Source organism: Apteryx mantelli, chromosome 7 (assembly GCF_036417845.1).
Source record: "Apteryx mantelli isolate bAptMan1 chromosome 7, bAptMan1.hap1, whole genome shotgun sequence".
NCBI classification, from domain to species: domain Eukaryota; kingdom Metazoa; phylum Chordata; class Aves; order Apterygiformes; family Apterygidae; genus Apteryx; species Apteryx mantelli.
In genome coordinates, this window is record NC_089984.1 from 24407434 (window position 1) to 24425239 (window position 17806).

Consider the following 17806-nt stretch of genomic DNA (forward strand, 5'->3'; position numbering starts at 1 on the left):
CCTGTAGGTCTTTCTGCAATAGTTGTGTGGGCACTAAAGTAATTTTTATTTCAAATTTGAATTTGTGTCTTTGTTCTGAAGCTTTTCCTGTCAGGAAAGCTGGACCAAGGCTGAGTGCGATTTAAATCTGGGGAATTTTAGATATGTTTTTGGAAATTATATTGATTTTTTTGTCTATGGCTTTTGAGGACATGGTTCCATGACTATCAACACTGGTTTAGCAAATTCAGTAGCAAATTTGTTGTGGACTAGGTATGGGCAAAGAATTTTACTTCTTTCAGCCTAGCGGAACCACAAAGTACAGAGTTTATATTGACTTTTAAGTTTATATACTGTTTTTATGCTGCCTGACAATTCTAACCGATAGTTCGAAGTTAAAAAACAAGATTTTTTGAGCAGTTCTGAACCAGTAGATTGGGATTTATGCCATAACAGTGCTTTATGTTATGAAGCCATGGCACTTTTTGATCCTAAAATTGGATTTGCAGTATCATCAAATCATGGTTTCAGTTAAATGTCAATCACTTTTCGGTAACAAGCAATTTTCCTACTTGCAGGCAGAACTTACAGCTCTTGTTTTTCACACAAAAAACACAGACTGTGATCTAGCTCTGAATTAGAGCAGTTAGTATCTGCATGAATCTATGCTGGCACATATCCCTGTAACAACAGAAATTTAGCAGACCCTCTTATTCTGTGAATGGCTTCTAGCAATAAACCCGGGAGGAAGAAAGAAAACATTTAATAAGCTGCTTTAAGGCACAATTGTCTCATTCACCAAAGGTCAGTTCACACCTGCTAACTACTCTCCCTGGAGGTGAGCTACCTCAACACCAGCAGGGGACAAACGGCCTAGGCGTGACATATTTTTGTCCAAAGCCATTGAAATGCATCCCCTGGATGTGGCAATGTTCTCAAATTAGCCCTGAGTGCTCCACCTCAGTTATGGGTGAGTGGCACCATCCTTTGGGAAGCAGTTTAGGATGAACCAGGAGGGAGGGTGCCTCTGTATGAACATGAATGCACGTGCCTATGAGTGTACGTAAGAAAGAACAACATGCAAAACATTTATGTGTACATATTTGCAAATGGGTGCATGCATGACCTTAAAGGATCTGGAGCTCAGCTGGACACGAACTGGAGAGTTCAATGTCTGTAAGAAGGCCCTTAGACATATGATAGACACTCAGCTTCTCTCCTCCTTTCAGGAGACAAAGCTCCAGGGCTATGAACCAAATACTACCCTCTGCAGATCCTTCAAGTAAATCACACACATGCCACTTTTCCTGCAAGGAACGTAAGGCCATAACCATAATAACTACCCCAGTCAGTTTGGAAACAACTCAGACCCTTCCTGACTGGATGCTCCATGCTGAATATCATTTTCAAGGTCCACAGAGTAGAGAGAATAGAGCATAGGCCTGTCAGCTGGTTACAGCACTGCATGTGCTCCAGCTTCCTCAAGCAGCAGGTTTAAGTTAGCCTCCTCCTCACAAAGGAAACCACCCCAACCGGTTACACCAGGCCAATCCCTTCTGCCTTAGCAGCCACCAGGACATCCCCAGCATATCTCTCCCCACTCTTCAGTGCCAGCAAGCACATTCCCATTATCTGCATCACAAGGAGCACCACAAAAATCCCTTAAAACCAATACCTCTACAAGCAGGAGACCTATGGAAGTCTGCTCTCTTGTGGATTTGTGCCCCTTTTGCCATTAGCTTTCCCTCACAACATACCCAGGTCCCACCTACATCCCACTGCAGTGCTGCCTTGGCCTATAGGTTTTGTGCTCTCCTCACCCCAAGCATTAATTAGTATCATCACTCACACCTGACATACCTGGGTCTCTTTACTTCCAAACCTGGGCCAACATCTGTACTATGGGATAGGGCATAGCCCTATAGCTTTACCATAGGGCTGGATTCTCTTGCAAGGCACTGACTGAGTCTTTCCGCCTCTGAAAGCCTGCTTTCCATGAGCCTGTAGGAGTAAAGGGCAAGTTGTGTGATTTACCAGAGGAAAATAACAGATGTCACACTGATCCCGTGCAGTGGAGATAATGCAAAGACTCATGGTCTGGGAGAGACCCAGCCAGCAACCCCGCGTGCGCAGCTGAACGCATGCAGATCCACCAGCGTGAACGGGTACTAGGGCATGCTGCTCCCAGCCATGACTTTCATATAGGGATCTCCTCTGTTTACCTCTGAATTTCAGTCTCTTGGATGTAGATAGCTCATAGGGGTACCCTGTATGTGAGCTCTGCAGTCACTCCCTTTTGTTTCCGCTATTTACAGGGTGAGCTCTTCAGGGTTAGGTGTGTCCTTAATTGGTATCTGCACAGCATCTATCCCAAAGGGGTTTTGCTATTGCTCTCACTTTCTCTTGTTGCTGTTGTGATTAAAAAGGAATAATAATGGATAACCTGACTGCATTACTGGTTCTTTTCCAGACTGTCCATTCTGGAGACTCAGTCTATTCCCTCCAAAACCCTAGCTGCTGCTTTTTGTATGCCATCTAAACATATGGTGCTGTGATTAAACCAAGGCTCCAAAGTGCAGTATTTCTTATTTTGGTGTTCTTATTCATTCCAGTTAAATAATAGCAAGAAAATGTACTTTTATCCAAAAAAAAAAAAACAGGGCCTGACTTGTGCTTAATTGTTATTCTAATTACAAGTCCTGGTGTAGTGTAAATTTTTTCCCTTGGCATTATTATGAACCTCATTTCCTTACAAAGTCCAGGATAAACAATTCCAATATATTTTGTTTTAATTATCAGGGTTTAATGGGGCATAATGAGACTATGTTGAGTGGTGCAGAAAAAAATAATAATTTAATGTGTGCAAAACTACTGAGAGCTTCTAGCTTGACTGTGCATATTTCACCTATTGTGGTGCAGCACTGTTAGCTAATATTCAATGTGCCCATCATTTATTTATTAATTATACCTGCTTTTCAATGGAAAAATCTGCCTTTTTTTTCTGGCATCTGAAACAGGAAGAAACCCATTAAGATAGCCTGAAAAAAAATAGGTAATTCTCTGAGTTGGGCAGTGAAGGATGTAGCAGATACGCTACTGATGGTGCTAGAAGAAGCATTTGTCGTGTTACAGACATAAAACTGGAGTGCGCTGGATGCAGAAGCTGTATCAGCCAGTACGTTCCAAACACAGTCCTTCTCCCAGCATTACTTCACAGTGAAAACTTTTGGCTTCATTTCGAAGGATCTCTACTAAAACAAGCATAGATAACATCAGTCGAAGTCACCTTCCAGAAATGACCTTGCCTGGACTTTCACTATAGACACATTTTCCCAGTGCCAAGCTATGGTTTCTACAGACTTAAAATGCCACAGACACTTTTGCAGTAAAAGGGAAATACAGCAAAACAGCAACCTGGGAAATAAATCAGTAAGGCGAGATTATGACCCTTTACTCTTTCCAAGTCCCTTTGCCACTAGCACTGAATCCAATGGCTGGGAGTGGCTAATGGCCCCATTAACCCAAGTAGTTAGCACTACCCAGCTACTAGGCTTGTATTTCACCTTACTAAGGTGACCATATATTGTCTTTTTTTTTTAGTTCTACCCAGAAATTTTACCCAGGCAAAGATTTTGGCCATTTGCCTGGGAATCCTGAATACCAGGCAGTGTGGTCAGCATGGAAATGATGTTTTTTTTCTGCAGAAAGGATGAATGCTTTGGTCCTCTCATACTGGGCACATACAGCAGGTCTGAAACTTTCAGATGTACTGCACTCTCTGTTCCTGTCCAGTATAGCTCACACACCCACAGGTGTACCAGCAGTCTGTTGGATGGAAATACAGAAGCCCTATCATGCAGTTTGATTTTTCTGGCTTGGAGGAATCAAGATTTTTATCCCTAACAGATACAAGGTTTCTGAATGCTCCACTGTCTCTTCTAACCTGGACTGAGCAGAGAGTCCTTTGCCTTAACTGCTGCTCCCAATACCTTCAACCTGAGCAATTTCAGTCCTACTCTTTGTCATTGTCAGGTCTGTTCTGACATTGCAGTGTCTAATCTCTGCTGACTACTTAAAACAGCCTTTGTCACCTTTCAGAGAAGAAACTATGTGGGAGAAACCCTTTATCTCCACATTCACCCATGCACATTTGCACAGCGTCCTTTCTAATTCTTGCCTTGCTCAGGCTCCTCCACCCCACACTGTTGCAGGCTGTATGTCCAAGTAAGTACGTCTGGCCTACACATACAGGACACAGTTTTCTCATCCACATATTATCACGCGTGAATAACAGCATTTCTTTTGTTCTTGCTTTCTAACTTACTGCAATTTTAATGAAAGCATTCCAAGATATCACAATATGTGTGCAAATAAGGCCTTAAACACCAAGAAAAGGGAAAGCATCTCAGGGATGTGAAATTCATAAACACCAAATGTGTCCAACTCTAAAGGGCTTAATCTCCATGCCTCGTTCACCTGAGAGTTACAAGAAGCTTCAATGTGAGTTTTGCCTCAGGAATAATTACTGGATCCTGCCTGAAGGGAAGCTTATTTTACTTATCCATTATATTCTGACATGGAGGCAGAAGGTTTGATTCAATGCTCATTGAAGCCATTGGGAATGACCTCTCCTCCAGAAAGAATTTGATCCACAACTTTAGGAAGAAGGTTCAAATACAGCGTGACAAAACAGACCAATGTTACATTATATACTTTTATTTGAAAATTAATTTTATATAACAGATTAAGTTAATATACTCCAAATATTTGGGTTTTAAATAAAAATAAATTTATTACAGGAATCGGTATTTACAGAAAAACATTTACATAAATATTTTTCTGGTCCTTTTTTCATCTCACTGTAGTAAAAAATTCTCCATAAAGTTTCTACCCATGGGAGGTGTCACATTCTGTCAGGTGTCAGCCTCCTTCAATGAGTAATGGAGGCAAGAAACCTAACTGGGCTTAAGTTACAACTCAGTCATTTGACTGAGGAACTGCTATGGTCTGATTACCTGCATTAAAATGTAACAAGACATGAAGACCTCAGGGGTCCCCTTCCATGCCTGTGTCCTATGTGCCACGGAAAAATGAAAGGGAAGTATCAGTGAGCATCTCCCATCAAACTTTCCTTAGATACAGGACCAGGGCAGCATCCAACATGTTCTCACAGACCTCCAAAGTTTGCTCTTTTTCTTCCTTCCTCCTATACTATACAGGTTCCTAGCCAAGCTGAGGATCCCACTGTACAGCCACTGTACAAACACACACTGAAAGACAGACTGTTTCCCCACAGACAGCTGAACAGCCACAGCAGAGCATGGTGGAAGAAAATGAATATAAAGAGGGGGACTGGCTGGCCCTTCACCGTACAGAAGAGCAATCCCAAGGTCAGGTTTCCTAATTCCCAGATAGCTACTAGCTGTGTGTTCCTTTGGATTTCTTGGTGGCCAGCAAGTCCCAGAGGACTTATTTCTTGCAAGTCCCTCTGCATTCAGTAGGACTGCAGATAGAAAAGTGGGGTGAAGTGCATTTCTGGCAAATGCATGAATTGCAGATGGAAGAGGCCTCTGATGAGAGCTCTGAGCAAACACGCATTCTCAAAGCTCTGTGTAAGAGTGTACAACCTCATTGGATCATGCCGCCAAAGCTGAATAACGTTCTGTTACTGAGGGACCTGCATCCCTGTCTTGGTCTGAGGCAGGAGGAGCCTGTTGAGATGCCTCAATATACTAAACAGGATCTTAATTTGAATGTTCACTTAATGTGTTTGGATTCTTTTATATATCAAGTTCCAGTTTCTCATGGCTTCCCCTGGCTCTTAGGCAGTCAAACTGCTTTCCATGCAGGTCAGCACACCCACTAGAAGCTCTTTGAAAGCCAGCCTTACACTTCTTTCCACATGGCCATGGTGGGGGTAGAAGGATTTGAAGCACAGCTGAGCTTCTGGTTCTCCTGCCCCATAATTTGAAATGCCATTTCCCTCAATATCTTCAGCAGCAAATGGGGTACTGAATCCAGGTACATGTCAAATGTAGACAAAGAAAAAAAAAAAAGAGAGAGGCCCTGTTAATGACATCCACACCTTGTTGCCACCATGTCTTTATAATTTTTAAGAACCACATTCTCTTTGTCATCAAAGTAGAGAAGATTGAGGGACTTCAATTCATCTGGCACACAGCACGGTGTGCTAATATCTTGAGACAACTTAAGTGTATGGACTATGGACTGGACAGTGGCATGGTTGGTTGCATTTTGACTTTCCCCTAAGGGGAACAGACAGGTTCCTCTGCAATAAAATGCATTGTATCCACTTGGGTAAATGATCCATCCTGACCAGCCAATAGCACGGAAGTCAACGTAGAGTTCCCTTCGGTGACATGCCGTTACCTGGCTTTTGGTGGAAGGCAATGCAGCAGCCCGAGGTCTCCTGCTCATGCTTGCATTGCTGTTTTCATTGACATGAGTTTGGCGAGGCACATGTAACAAAGCGTTATTTCTGGCAGGGTTCAGCTCTGTTTCTGAAAGGGAGTTGTACGTTAACCTTTCTCAAAAGAAATCCATTTCTTTTCTAAGCACAGTGAATTAACTGTTCTACAAGAAAGTCTATCTCATGAATTTACATCAAAATCTTCAGAATGGATTCTAAAACGACAAACTATGAAAGTGCTGAAAGGTGTGTGTATTCCATTACCATTTCAGCTGTATTTCACAAACTGCCCATCTTCCCCAAAAGGGAACCCCCCTTTTGTGGCCTGAAAAGCCACAGCTCAGCAGAAACATAAAGCAAAAATCCCAGCATAGTACCTCACACAAAACTTGCTACTGATTAAATCAGGATCTAGGATTTCACTATAATAATTTTCATTTGAAAACAAAACTCAACAGGTCAGCCTCATTTTTTTAATCAATTTCACCATCTGGCTCTTAATATCCATGCAAGTCTTAACTAGTTTCTTCCTAATATGCAAATGCAATCATTTGCTCCTCCCTCCCCCCCAAAATCTCCAGACATGAAACAGAATCATTTTTGCCCCTCCTCCTAGCTCTTCCCCTTTACATGTATCAGGCTGTAAAATTCAGCCTTATTTGGTTTTATTGGGATACCAGTGGGAGCAGTAAGAGACTGTTCTGTAATTTAAGGATGAGGGTGTTGTCTTTGATGAAAACAGCCTTTAGTAACAATACTAATTAGTCACTGAAGTTAAATAGGTGCTTAAAAACCAAGCCAAGGACAGAGAGGTTTAAGCTGCTTATCTAACAACCCCTTCCACTCTTGAAAACCGCACTTAATAACTCTACTTTCAGTCGCATTACCAGCATTTTCACAAAGTTTTCCAGGTCACTGAGGTTTCTAGCCTAAACTGAATCTACAGTTTTCACCACAACAAATATACGTATATATGTATAAATTCCTGTCCTTTTACAAGCAAAATAAATCAAACTCAACTTTGAATATTCCCTGCAAATACCTTTTTTTTTTTTTTTTGAGGGTAGAGATGACTTAAAGGTCTTGAGTAACCTGCTAGTAAGAACTGTATCAAAGCAAACTCTGGTCAGTCATAAAACTGGACAGGGATTCAACACTGCAAGTAAATACTGAGATGAGGTATATATCAAGTAGCAGAAGGTAACAGAAGATGAATAGGAATTTCATATTCTAAAACAGAGCTGCTGTTCTGTGAACCTACTTGTGGAAGAGGGTACAAAGCTGGAAGACCTCCGTTTGTGGCTGTTTGTGAAGAGGACAAGGAGAGCATTTCTACTCTCCTGCAGAGATCCCTGGCTCTTAGCAAACTTCACCAGGTTGTGCTCAATTCTGTTGTTGAATACATGTGTTGTAGTTATCAAAAAGCCATGGTTGGAGCTGCTGTTTCCAACCCATTTGGAAACCTGGTAATGAAAAGGAGATGAGAAAATATTGTTTCAACAATCCCATTACAGCATTAGGATTAAGCAATGTTCATATTGAGAAAAGGGAACAGGCTATGACAGTGTAAGAACATACATATATTATCACAGAAGTGAGGTGGCGGTACAGTTAAGACTGAATTGAGTTTAGTGTTTAAGCCAATAATTCAACATTTAAAAATACAAAATACAGTATATATCCCCAAAATTATATTTACAGGAAAATAATTAATTTTCTGATAATTTCTAGTGAATAGATGAGTCTAGGAGTTAAAAAATTAACATTAAAATTGAATCTTTCCCAGTTTTAGCCAGAACTTTATTTTCCCTAGTAATCTTAGTTACAGGATAACATGAACTCTCCAGATTTTCCATAGCACTAAAACTCATTTAAATCTCACACATACATGGCATTTGAAGAAATTAGCTTGCAATCAAGCAAATTTACTTTATCTAATTGTTATAACTGCAAGCTAATAGATAAAGCCAGGTCATTCTCAAGCAAGGCTACTGTGACCTAAGATGCAACTCTGCCAATCAGCCAAGCACTCTGTTGAATCTGATCTTAAAGCTTGAACAATTAAAAACACTATCAGAGATTATATATTTAAACCCGAGACTTTTTTTTTTAAACTCTGTTTATTTGCTATTAAAAGGAATTCAGATACTGATAGTTTAAGGATATCTACAAGACAAATCTTTAAACTAAAAAATTAGGAATTTTACAGCTGAAGTTAAAATGAAAAACAATCCAAACATGATAAATTCCAGAAACACAATGTTAAAGCACCAAAACAACCACACATCTGCTCTGTAGTAATACCATGAGGATAAGAAAGAAAAACTAAAACCTACTCTTGTCCCACAAACAATGTCATCTACTTTGGCAGCATCAGCACTAACATGTTTTAATCACAGTGACATGTTTGGCCTCATGTCCCTGTTGACTGGGTTTTGGTTACTCGATTCTCATCATGTCTGTGCTGCCAACAACAAATAAACATTTCTCCTTTAATTTAGGTAGCACCACGTGTACCTCTGAGTGTAGAAGGAAAGTTTATCTCTTTGCTGCTGCCCTGGAGCTTGGCTTGACCCAGCATAAAGGCAACGTTGGAGTTGCGACCTGACCATTCTCATAACAGATTTTGAATTAAAAATGAAAGTCGAATTTCTCTGCTTACTGTCTGTGTGACATTGAACACCTCCCAGCCCTCCGTGTACAAGGACAATAATCTTGATGAGATGAGCTGTTTTTTCTGTGGCTTACTTCCACTCTCCAAGAGTTCATACACTTCCACCTTGAAAAGAGCAATACAACAAAACTGGATGAAAATAATTGTTGTTTTTTTTTCAGCAAAAAGATGAGAATCGAGATTATATTCATTTCTGCCACATCACAGCTGGATAGCTATTCTGGGGTCCCAAACTAGGCAAAAAGCTGCTTTTAGCCAGCTTAACAGGAAAGTAAGTACAGGTACATACATCTACTGTTAGATGTGTTCAGAGGTAGGATACTAGACCATTTAAACATACGGTCTCACTCTGAATGAGTACTTGTTTGCTACTATATTATATGTATTTACCTTTAATCAGCAGCCAATTTTACTACTAACTAAGTGTTAAGCGAGCACCACAAGCACAAGGAAAACTACCCCTGCCCTCTACCCATCCTGGGGGGTGACACAAGCATTTGTGTGACAGAGTGGTGAACTGCACCAGAAAACAGATCCAAGTAGAAACTTTTTTTTCTTTCTTTCTTTCTTTCTTGCAGGTTAGTTTTCATGTGAATTAGGGAACTTTTGTGGCTACTCAAATGCTTGTGCTACATGGAAGGAACACTGCAGGGTGGGATCAAGACAAGACACTGAGGGGTGGGGAAGGAAGAAGTATTTGCTTACTTTGATGGCTTTTATTGTTTGTGGAATTACAGCCTAACAAATCAGAGCGTATTTATTTTCAGATCATAATGAAAACATGAAATACGCAGCATAGCATTTGTAGTTGCACATAATCCCCAAGCATTAAGAAAATAGTATCAAAAAGAAGTATATAAAGCACATATAAAAATATCCTGACCATCCTTTTCTCTTTTGAATATATGACGCTATCTAAATCTCCTGTTACTCTGCGCCTGTGTCCTCAAGTTTGCAAAAAGTCTGACCCCAGCTTTTGGAACAGATGAACTGAACTCCAGAGTACTCATCCACCCTATTTTCCTATGAATCCCTGTTATGATGATTTTATCTATCTATTTATCTATCTATCTATATCTATATATCTGAGTGGTGCAAGCAGACAAATTTGAATCTGGGTTTCAAAATATCTCAATACTCTGAAACGTATGGCTACGGTCTGAACTAATTTTTAAGCAAAAATGCCCTGTCAGTTTTACCAAGATAAAACTGTAGATTGTGCGATGACTTTGGTATGTTTAGGGATAGCTTACCACCAGATAGTGAAAAGGACAGCATACTGCCTAACCCAAAACCTTGCATGCACTTCTTTGCATGCTGGAGGCAAAGAAAGAAACTGCCTTCTACTTTGAGGATGATAAACAAGCAAACAAAAGTAAAACAGGTTTATCTGGTAAATGGTCACACTTGCCACTTCGCTCCTTCTCATTTTCTTTCAGTATTATTAACAATAAAAGCACAAGCGAATACTTAATTGACAGATTATTTCCCCACTTACTTTGCAAAAGTGTGGCAAATCAGATCTCCTAGCCATGGCTTTCTTCTTCAGCTTGAAAACTCTGAACTCGGCTTTCAGCATCTGTTCGCCTTTCTCAATCGCGCTGATGTCGAAGTAGAAGTGATACTGATCTACGTGAACTGGGAACAGAACATGCTTCAGGAACAGTTTAAGCTCTCAAAAGATAAAATACACCATTATGTTTTCCGTAGTGGTAGTCAGATCTGTTCAAAAGTGTGTTAAAACTGGTAACAGCGGACCCGAGGTGGAAAGTAAAAACGGCTCCCCGCAGCACGCCCAAATAAATCCCTAAGCAAGCGGCATGGAGGCACGTCCCCGCGTGGGAAACGTGAAAACCCTGCTGCGGGAAGAGGGAAACGGCTCCTTCGCGGCTGCCCGGCCCCGCGGCCGCCTCGCCCCGGCCCCGGCCCCGGCTCACCTCGGTCCTCGAAGCTCCGCACCACGTTGCCCTGCAGCAGGCCGGGGGCCCGGGTGATGCCGTTGGCGTCCGCCACCTTGTTGAAGAGGTCCACCATGAACTGGGGCGGCTTCTTGCGGGGCAGCACGTCGGGCGGCAGCTCCTCGATGTCGAAGACCTCCCGCAGCCGCTGCAGGGCGGCCGCCAGCACCTCCTCCCGCGGCCCGGGGGCCAGCGGCAGCCCCGCCGCCGCCGGGGGCCGGCTCAGCAGCCAGGACAGGCACAGGCACAGGCACAGGCACAGGCACAGCGCCGGCCCCAGCCCCATGGCCGGCTGCGGCCCCGGCGGGCGGCGCTGCGCGGCCCCCGCGGCGGCGGGGACCCTGCGGGCAGCCCGAGCCGCGGCCGCCGCTGCGCTGCTGGCGCTGCCCCGCTCCGCCGCCTCGGGCTGCCCCGCGGGCACAGGAGCGCGCACACGCCTGGGCCGCGCTCGCCCCCGCCGCCGCGGCCCCGCGGGGTGGCCGCGCCCCACGCCCCGGCCACCAAGGACCGCCAAAGGCTCGGCCGGGCACCGCCGCTTCGCTTTTCTTTTTCTTTTTTCGCACGGCTTTGATTCAGGCATTGCTGATGCCAGGCGCTGTTCGAAGGTACTGTTTCCTGTCACTGCCACAATCGTACAAAATAATCTCTGTAACTTCCAGCTTTACGGCCTAAAGAATTCCTTCAAGATGAGTCGTTCCTATAGCCCCAGGTACAAAGGCGGACCCAACCAGGCTGCAGGAACTAGAGCTTGTGGTTCTGCTGGAAGTCTCTAATTCAGGCCCTAAGGCTGGCCGGGATGAGGTTTTAGGAACCAAGTCCTGATTTCTACTGTTACAATGCAGCAAGAGCAGCCAAGTTTCAAAGTAATTAGAGACTGAGAGGGGGGAGAAGGAAAGATACTGTGCGAACATATGCATTTTGAAAGTCTTTTTGAAAGCTTAAATTATTCTGACAATGAAACAAGCTTCCAGTAGTTTACAGTTTTTTTCCTTGGCTGATGAAGAGAATTCTGTCCACCCCACCCCGGCATCCTGCATACTAGTCCTTTTAAGACAGTCTGACTGTTTTATAAAGAACAATGTAAAATTCCTGATAGCTCACATGCCTTGTCCCTCAGCTTGTGCTTGTGCCACATGACCCAGAGTTCCCTTTCCCCAAAGAAAAGAAAAGGAAAGTAGGTTATGTGTCAGGTATAAATGTCTCCTTTCCTTAGGCACACTATGTGAGACTAAGGAGTACTTGCACCAAGCAAGAAGCATGTGGGGAGGGAGCAAGGCAGTGAAGAAGTGGCTACAGCTGTGCTAATTAGGCTATCTGACCCACTCTCAAATTGGCCTTTTGAAGAAAAAAGGTATAATCTAGATTATTCAAACAGTTCTGATGTAGGAAACTCACTCACCTTTTGCTGCTTTAAGACTGAAGTTCCTGGGGCACTTATTTAGCCATGGGGTTTTTGGCTTCAGGCTCCCTCCTACTGCCACTCCTTCGAGCTTCCAGCTGTTGCTGTAGCCACATGGCTGAAAGAATTTTTGGATAGTTATTATTGCAATGTTTTTTTCCCCAGCAGGCCAGTTTGCCACATGAGGTGCAGTGCAAGTGCTGATGGAGGAAAATGAGAAGCACCTTTGGGTTAATCAAACCACTTTAAAGAGCACTATTGCAGCACATGAATCTAAAGCCAACTTTGATGCTCAAAACTCTCAGTTGCCTTGTAAGGGCTGTAAGATGTCTCAGCTAACGGCAGTGCTGGTTTAAGTAATAACCATTGCTACTACCTGCACCAGAGCATTGAAGGAGACTAGTAATATATGGGAAATCATCACTAGACTGTTTTTCAGTTATCCTAAAAACTCTGTTTCCACTCCACTGCTTCTTTACATGCTCATCCTCACAAATGCCACCCTGCCCTTGGGCCTCTTCATTTACTGCTAGTATCTTCCCTACACATATACTTCCATTCCTTCTCCCATGGTGCTGCTTCCAGACATTAATGTCTGGAAATGCATAGCTAGGATTCCCAAACAACCTTAAGTCTGCCCTAGAGGGAAAGATTTATGAAAATGTCCTCCCTGTTTAATATAAGCTGGGACCACAAACAATGAAATGCCTCAATCATAGTAGTACAACCACAGAAATTTCAGCCTACTGTTAGCCAAACATAACCCACTGAGTGCTGTGTTCTTTTATTTTCATATTTCTGATTAGGCAAAGAACATAATGAAAGCCTCACTCCCTATTCTTTCATAAGACTGCATGACTCACCACTTATGTAAGCCTTACACAAGAGCTGGTCTTGACTCCACTGATGGTACTGCATACTGATTTGCAACTAGTGCAAGGCTTCAACCTCCTTGTTCTGCACAAGCAAAATAGAAGGTTATCTCAACTTACATGTTATGACCAGAACAGTTCTGGGAATGCAGGAGAAGTATGGAATCTGTAGGGAACTATGATATTTAGTTAATGACATAACATTATAGGTGAATTCTCTAAAACGTTCAGCACTGGTATCATTTTTCCTTCTCCCTCTTTCAAATGAGTGAACAGCTTGGTCTATACAATTCAAAATCATTTGGCTTTCAAGCATAGCTTATAGTTGAGAATTATATGATTCTTGCATGGTCTGTCACTTTATCTTTGATGCCATTATAATTAATATGGGACAGCAGTACTGAAATACCATGGCTGTCACATCTTATTATTAGCAGGCAGAGAAAAGTTTATTTGGGAGCTTCCATTGAGAATTTCAGAGCCTTAACAGATCTGTATTTAAATGAAAGTCCAACCTTGCCATACAGAGATAAAGAATATACTTCCCCTTCCCCTTAGTTTACCAATATTTGTTTCATTTTAGCACTGACAATAAAGAAACCAGTGGATAGAGGCAGCTGGAAGTTGCTTCTTTCTCCCCGCAGCTGCCCTGACACTTCTCACACACTCTTTGCATCCAATTTCTGTTATTCTTAGCTCAGTAACTCACAATTAATGTCTTCTTTCTGGAAATAAGACTAGTTTTCTGCTCCCTCAACACAGCTTGACACACTGTAGTCTTTACTGTGGCTTTTGCAGGCAGGGAGCAAGAACATGCTTGCAGCGTAGCAGCTGTCTTGTCCTCATTTAAAAAAGAAGAGAGGAATGACCCTTGTCAGACTTGACTTTGCTTTTAACTATAGTAGAGGCAGCAAAAACAAGATTGCCAACAAAATTTAGGAATTACTAAGGAAAGCATCATCTTCTAAGTCTCAGCTGAAGGAACACAACTATGCCACATCAGTGATACCATGTGAAGCAGGAGTGTTGACCTCACCCCAGAGCCTAGAATAGCAGTCCCTTGAGGGGCAGGTAGATTGAGAGAGCTACTGAGTTTGTAAGAGTATATTCAGCATTTAGCTTGAACATTGGAACAGGAAAATTATAAATGGCCCTAAGTAGCAAAGAGTGTTTTTACCATGTATCTAATATATAAATACCTTTCCCTGAGGAGATAAACTCCCAAGTGCAGACTTGCCAGCACATCCTGACTCCAAGGCACGTGCCCTACTCAAGTCCTTCAAAAAAGTGGACTGTCAGCATTCTGTATGATAGTTTTGTGCAAAGTACAGTTGCTGAAATCATGATCCAGACAATAAGTTGCTATATTATCTCTGCTTTTCCATCCAGGGCTTCTTTGCACTCTGCCATCACTTCCTGAAGCATCTCCAAAGGCTTGAAAAATTTTCTGCCTTCCCCAAAGACTGTGCCTTGGTTAGATGAGGAAACCAAGGGAGAAAGTGGTGAAGTACCTCATCCAAGGTCACCCAGCAATTCATAGCAGTGGAATCCAGATCTACTTTTTCTTAAAAGATCAAAACAGGTAGATTACTCCACATTTTAAACCATCTCAGTGACTATGCTACCTAATTCAAACCATCAGGAAAATTTAGGAAGTAATTAAGTAATTTCTTGGCTGATACACTGGAGCCAAACCCAAGTTTGGATAAAGCTGCCACAGAGTCTCTTTACATCTCATCTTCACATATCACCTGAGAAAGCACAGCCACTAGCACAAGAGAACCTACATCGTGCTGGATTGTTTCCTCACCGATTTTATTATTCATGTACCCAGTTCCTCCTTTTAAGGATATAATAATTACGTTGGAGCAAAGCATTACCCTTTTGAAAGGGCATTAGTCTAAGTTACTGTTTCCTCTAAGTTTGTCAACTTAGTTGCTTAAATTACTGATTCCTGTGACAACTTTCCCCAAAAGATGCATTCTGTAACAATAACTATCATGGTGCTTTTTCTAGTTATGTGATGCCCACCTGGACATTTTGTTCAACTGAGAATGTCCAAAATAAGCAATGGATTTATCTAAAAGTATGTTGTATCTTTATATGCAGAATTGTTTTTTTTTTGTGGTGGTTCTCAATAAGTAACATTTTAAGGTCTATTGGAAAATTCCATCCCTTGCCATGAATGCTGTCATGAAGGCTCCCCTCCCTCATTTTCACAGTTACACAATAGTATTGTTTACTGAACAAATTTTGTGCATCTGCTCAGTCTTAGTAAATGTCAAACACACTGCCTCTGTAAAAGTATTTTCTTTACATACTAGTGATGGAACATTACTGATCCAGTAATATCCATTCACTACTGAACTGAGTTAGCTGGAAAAGCCCTAGATTCAATTGCAGACTAACATCAGTATAACCAAGAACTCATCACACACAACTTCATTAACTATGTTGTGATTACCAAGAATGTGAAAAATCAAGATGTAGTCTTTTAAGGTTGGCTGCTAAAGTCACTATCATCATCTATTGACATGGTTTTTGAAAAGCACATCTCAAAAACTGTCTCTGAAATCCAGACAACAGCGGAACCCACGAGGTCATTCTTTGTGAAAATCAACCAAAAAAACCCATGCAACAGACTATTTCTTTTCAATAGCACAACTCACTTGTAACTGTCCTTTCCATACAGCAATGTCAATAAACACACGGAAATTGGAGAAAAGTCAGCATTCAGTGATTGTTTCAATCATGTACATACAGCATCCCTCATTTCCATGTCCCAGAGACACATTTTTTGGTTCTGATGAAGGCTTCTATCAGAAAGCTAGGTCTTCAAGAAATGACACAATAGGTCCATCAATATCAGTGGAGCTACATTTACAACAGCTGAGGATCTGGAAACTTCTTAGCCCTAATGACTTAGTGGCTCAAAGAAGTGAAGTGCTGGAGGGTTTTATGAACAGTAACAACAATTCCATCATATCTTGAAAATTTTGTCCCTTCTGCTGCAGCTCCTTGTAAGAAGAATAATTGTACTACTAATATGACAGTCAAGATCAGCTAAGTTCTAGCAATTTTGGAATCAAAAAGTCAAATAAAGGCGACATTAGAGTGCAAGTGTTTATAGCTGACTCATCTGAAGCCAAGACTTACAAATATAAGTCTCATTCCTCACAGGTTTAGTTGGGAGGATCACATTTATTAGCTGTAGTAGACTCATTTCTCCACATGGTGTAGCCCTTTGAGAAGATGCTGAGCCACAGTGTTAGGTTATGCATTTAGAAATGCTCCCTTCCATTTTTATCACCATTTACCTCCATCTATCCAGTCAGCATCTTTCTAATACTTCTTTTGTGAAGGACCATTGTTGTTTAGAAGAGTCAGACACACACATACAACATTCAGCACAATCACTTTTCTCTAGGTTAGAATTTATGCTAGATTCTCTAGGGTAGTTATTACATCAGAAATGAGTTTTATACAGCCAACCCACTCAAGTGTTCAGCAAATGGATGAACAAAGGAAAAACAAAACAAAACAATGCACACCTGGAAGAATGTGGAAGAAGGAAGGGACAGAGGGGGAAAACCAGAACATCTTATTAAACAAAGCTGGAACTCTCCCCCTCCCTCCCCCCCTCCTTTTTTTAAACAAATGTTTATGTTTTGAAACCAGAAGGAAGAGTTATGGTAATTTCTAACTTCACCTGTTGACGTGTCGCATGTTTAATCAGCAAATAGCATCTCCAGCCGACACTCCCCATAACCCTCTACAGAACAATCCAAGTTTTTGTTCTTCAGCTTTCTAGATTTCATTCAACCATGTTCACCTACTGAGCTGTGTGGGTAATAGGGTACACCTTATATATTTGTGCATGAAATTTCTGGATTACCATGGGGTTCAGTAGCTTTTAGTGTCTTTACAGAAAATAACATTTCAGTAGTTCCTTGTGGTTTTCCTTTTTTTTGAAAGATAATACTCACCGTTTCATGCTGTAATGGCTTTCCTTAATAAGATTTTATGTATTTCTTCAACTGGATTCCTAAATTAACACCTTTATTTTGATCAGTCTTTATCCCCTTCTTGCTAAGAAAATAAAATACAAAATACATGCATTCCATATTTGGAATCACACACAAATTAAGTAACTACTACTGACTATAGCATTGAATAACTGGAGATTGAGAAGGCTAAAAACCAAGCTTTTGAAAGTGTTATGTATCTATAAAATATTTGATGGTGAATACGTATGTCTATGCAACATTATTAGCTGGGAATTGTTGTTTCAGATCTATTTCAAAGATATTGAGAGAAATTCACTTTACACACAGGTAAAGCTAAACAAACACAAATCAGATGAGAGTGGGAGTATTCTGACTAAGAGTGGAAGTATTCCAGGGTAAGAGTAGGAGTATTCTGAAACAACTTTTCTACTCCAGCTATATTCCAGAACCACCACCACCTGCAAATCAATCCACAGACCTTTAATCT

General features: G+C 41.6%; 1 protein-coding gene across 1 annotated transcript; it reads right to left on the reverse strand.

The window, feature by feature from the left end:
* Positions 1 to 6048: 6048 nt before the first annotated feature.
* On the reverse strand, positions 6049 to 11327 carry LOC106497809 (bone morphogenetic protein 2-like). The gene is made up of 5 exons (XM_067299603.1): positions 11021 to 11327; positions 10582 to 10721; positions 9072 to 9188; positions 7671 to 7872; positions 6049 to 6500 (listed from the first exon to the last, which is right to left on the reverse strand). The coding sequence occupies exons 1-5, from the start codon at positions 11325 to 11327 to the stop codon at positions 6049 to 6051; spliced, it is 1218 nt and encodes a 405-aa protein (XP_067155704.1).
* Positions 11328 to 17806: the final 6479 nt, after the last annotated feature.

Coding starts and splice junctions, on each gene's coding strand:
- LOC106497809 (XM_067299603.1), bottom strand. CDS start 11,327: ATGGGGCTGGGGCCGGCGCTGTGCCTGTGCCTGTGCCTGTGCCTGTGC. Junction 9,189..10,581: donor ATTTGCCACACTTTTGCAAA/GTAAGTGGGGAA, acceptor GCTCTTTTCAAG/GTGGAAGTGTATGAACTCTT. Junction 7,873..9,071: donor TGTTCAATGTCACACAGACA/GTAAGCAGAGAA, acceptor TTTCATTACCAG/GTTTCCAAATGGGTTGGAAA.